Source organism: Vicugna pacos, chromosome 17 (assembly GCF_048564905.1).
Source record: "Vicugna pacos chromosome 17, VicPac4, whole genome shotgun sequence".
Lineage (NCBI taxonomy): Eukaryota > Metazoa > Chordata > Mammalia > Artiodactyla > Camelidae > Vicugna > Vicugna pacos.
Window position 1 is genome coordinate 20,823,607 of NC_133003.1, and position 2,511 is coordinate 20,826,117.

At 58.1% G+C, this 2,511-nt stretch overlaps 1 protein-coding gene across 1 annotated transcript; it reads left to right on the forward strand.

Annotated features, from left to right (window-relative positions):
- The first annotated feature begins 267 nt into the window (after window positions 1-267).
- LOC140685367 (protegrin-2-like) lies at window positions 268-2,123 on the forward strand. Its single transcript, XM_072940864.1, has 4 exons — window positions 268-465; window positions 1,119-1,226; window positions 1,370-1,441; window positions 2,037-2,123. The coding sequence occupies exons 1-4, from the start codon at window positions 268-270 to the stop codon at window positions 2,121-2,123; spliced, it is 465 nt and encodes a 154-aa protein (XP_072796965.1).
- Window positions 2,124-2,511: the final 388 nt, after the last annotated feature.

The window sequence follows — 2,511 nt, forward strand, 5'->3', positions numbered from 1 at the left end:
TGACACTCCCCATGGGGCCCAGGAGAGGCCAAGATGTTGTCAGGGAGATGGAGAAACCATTTCTTCACCTTCCACAGGAGGCAGACCTCACCCATTGCCCAGCAATCCCCTGAGGCAAGAGCGGGGCCTGAGGCAAGTCCAGCTCACACCCTGGCCGGGGGCAGGGATGGGGCAGGTGGGGAAGGATCCTGCTTAAGGAATTGCATCAGGCCCAGGCTGAGCATAAAGGAGGGTCCTGTGGGCTGGGAGGAGGCCGACTCGGGGACCATGGAGACCCAGAGGGACAGCCTCTCCCTGCGCCGCTGGTCACTGTGGCTACTGCTGCTGGGATTAGCGGTGCCTTGGGCCAGCGCCCAGGCCCTGAGCTATAGGGAGGCGGTGCTTCGAGCTGTGGATCGCCTCAATGAGCAGTCCTCAGACCCCAATCTCTACCGCCTCCTGGAGCTGGACCTGCCGCCCAAGGCTGTGAGTCGGGGAGGGGCTGGGGAGGGAGGCGTCTCCCGCCAGGCTTGGCCACACTGTCCTTCCCTTTGCTCGCGCTGTACCTCCTGTCAGGAAGGCACCTCTCCCTCTAAGTGGGATCCCACCTCTCACAGAAATCCTCCCAGAGCTGGGTCCCCTCCTGTTGTGAGAGCCTTCTGCCTGGCATCTCTGCTGTGGGAACAGAGCCCTGACAGCCCGCTCAGGCTCCAGGGCCTCCTGGGGGCTCCAGGGCCTCCTGGGGGCTCCAGGGATACGCTGGGCTCACTGGCTCTGGGATGTGACTTCCCTGCTTCCAGTCCCCTGTGCACCCCATTGTCTCCCCACCAGGGAAGGGCTGTGCTCAGCCTGGGGGTTCCAGTGACAAGGTCTTTCCCTGCAGGTGTCCCCTGACTTCCCTCAGCCCCTCCAAGGGGAGCTGCCCCTCAGGACTCAGGGTCTGAGGTCCCCTTCTGCTCCCTGTGTGCCTGGGAGCCCAGGACCAGGCTGTGTCCTCCTCCCCTCTGCACCCAGCCCCCAGTCCAGGGCCAGGCACATGGGAGGGGCTGTCAAGGGGGCCGTCCTGCCGGGGGGCAGGGAGAAAGGTCATCAAGGAAGCATCAGCCTTAGCCAGTCTCCCCACTTTGATCCTTGAGCAGGACGAGAACCCAGACGCCCCGAAGCCTGTGAGCTTCATGGTGAAGGAGACCGTGTGTCCCAGGAGGACACAGCAGCCACCGGAGCAGTGTGACTTCAAGGAGAATGGGGTGAGGTTGGGAGCTAGGAGCACTGGTGGGTGCCTCCCCAGGACCCTAACAGAAGGCTTCAGGGAGTGGTTAGCAGCTCCTGGGGTGAGGCTGGGTGTTTATGGCTCAGGGGTTCCAGTCTGACCTGGAGTCTCCCCTTCCAGGTGGTGAAACAGTGTTTGGGGATAGTCACCCTGGACCAGATCACAGGCCAATTGGCAGTCACCTGTGATGAGGTGAGTGACCCCTTCTGGGCTGCAAGGGCTGCTGGTGGGGGTGGTGTGTGGAATATTCTTTGGACCAATTACCTTACGTCCCATCCAGGGCAGGGCAAGTCCTGGACCCCGCTCACTGGAGCCCCAGATCTCCCACTCAGGCTCTGGAATCCCTTAGAGCAGTGGTTCTCTAAGTGGGCTTCCCACCCAGGGCTTGTCAGAAAAGCAGATTCTCAGGCCCCACTCATACCTACTGAATTAGAGTCTGTGGTGGGGCTCAGCAGTTTGTATTTTAAGAAGTCGTCCTGAGGATTCTGTGCTGAAGTTTAAGAGGCATTGAGCACAGTAAAAGGCTTTCAACCCCTGCTTCTGTCAAGCTTTGCTGGGATGGGCTTGTGACCCTGGGAAGCCCCTTGTCATCTCTGGACCTTGGTTTCCTCATCCGTGTGTGGGTGTAGGGATTCAACCATATGCTCCAAAAGTCACAGCCAAAGGGTGAACTGGGGACACAAGGCCCCTGGGGTCACCCAGGTAGGGGAGGTGTGTAAATGGGAAAGATTCTGTTCTTACATCTGGGTTCATTTCTCACAAGTGACCTGTTTCTTCCCATGTACAGCTCCAGAGTGTCGGTTTTGGCAGGATAGTAAGAAAGGCGATCAAGTATGTCCCGACAGTCATCCGTATAGCCAGCTGGTTTTTGTGAATTGTGAGTCCAGGAAAGAGTCCTAAGGGTCCACCTGTCTTGGCTCAGGTTACTAGACTCTGAGAAATAAATTCTGGTGAAAACAACCTCCTCCAGGCTTCAATTTCACTTTTCTCCCCTCCTCCCACTTACCAAGATTGCATCCTTAACTCTGGGAGGCCTTGTGATATGCGTGTGTGTGTGTGTGTGTCTGTGTGTGTGAATTCATGTTGGGTGAATGGTGAGGGACCTCAGCAAGGACACTTATCCCCAGGGCAGTGGCCAAAGGGAGAGGAGGTAAGAAACAATGGAAGTAAGGCTGTCCCAGAGGCTGACAGTGTTGGGCTGACTGGGGTGGGGTCAGTGCAGAGAGGATGAGGCAGGTTGATTCTCTGACAGGTGGACAATG

Excerpts from the sequence above, each read along its gene's own strand:
- LOC140685367 (XM_072940864.1), top strand. The coding sequence starts at position 268 with ATGGAGACCCAGAGGGACAGCCTCTCCCTGCGCCGCTGGTCACTGTGG. Across the intron at positions 466-1,118 it reads TGGACCTGCCGCCCAAGGCT|GACGAGAACCCAGACGCCCC; the intron begins GTGAGTCGGGGA and ends ATCCTTGAGCAG. Across the intron at positions 1,442-2,036 it reads TGGCAGTCACCTGTGATGAG|CTCCAGAGTGTCGGTTTTGG; the intron begins GTGAGTGACCCC and ends TCCCATGTACAG.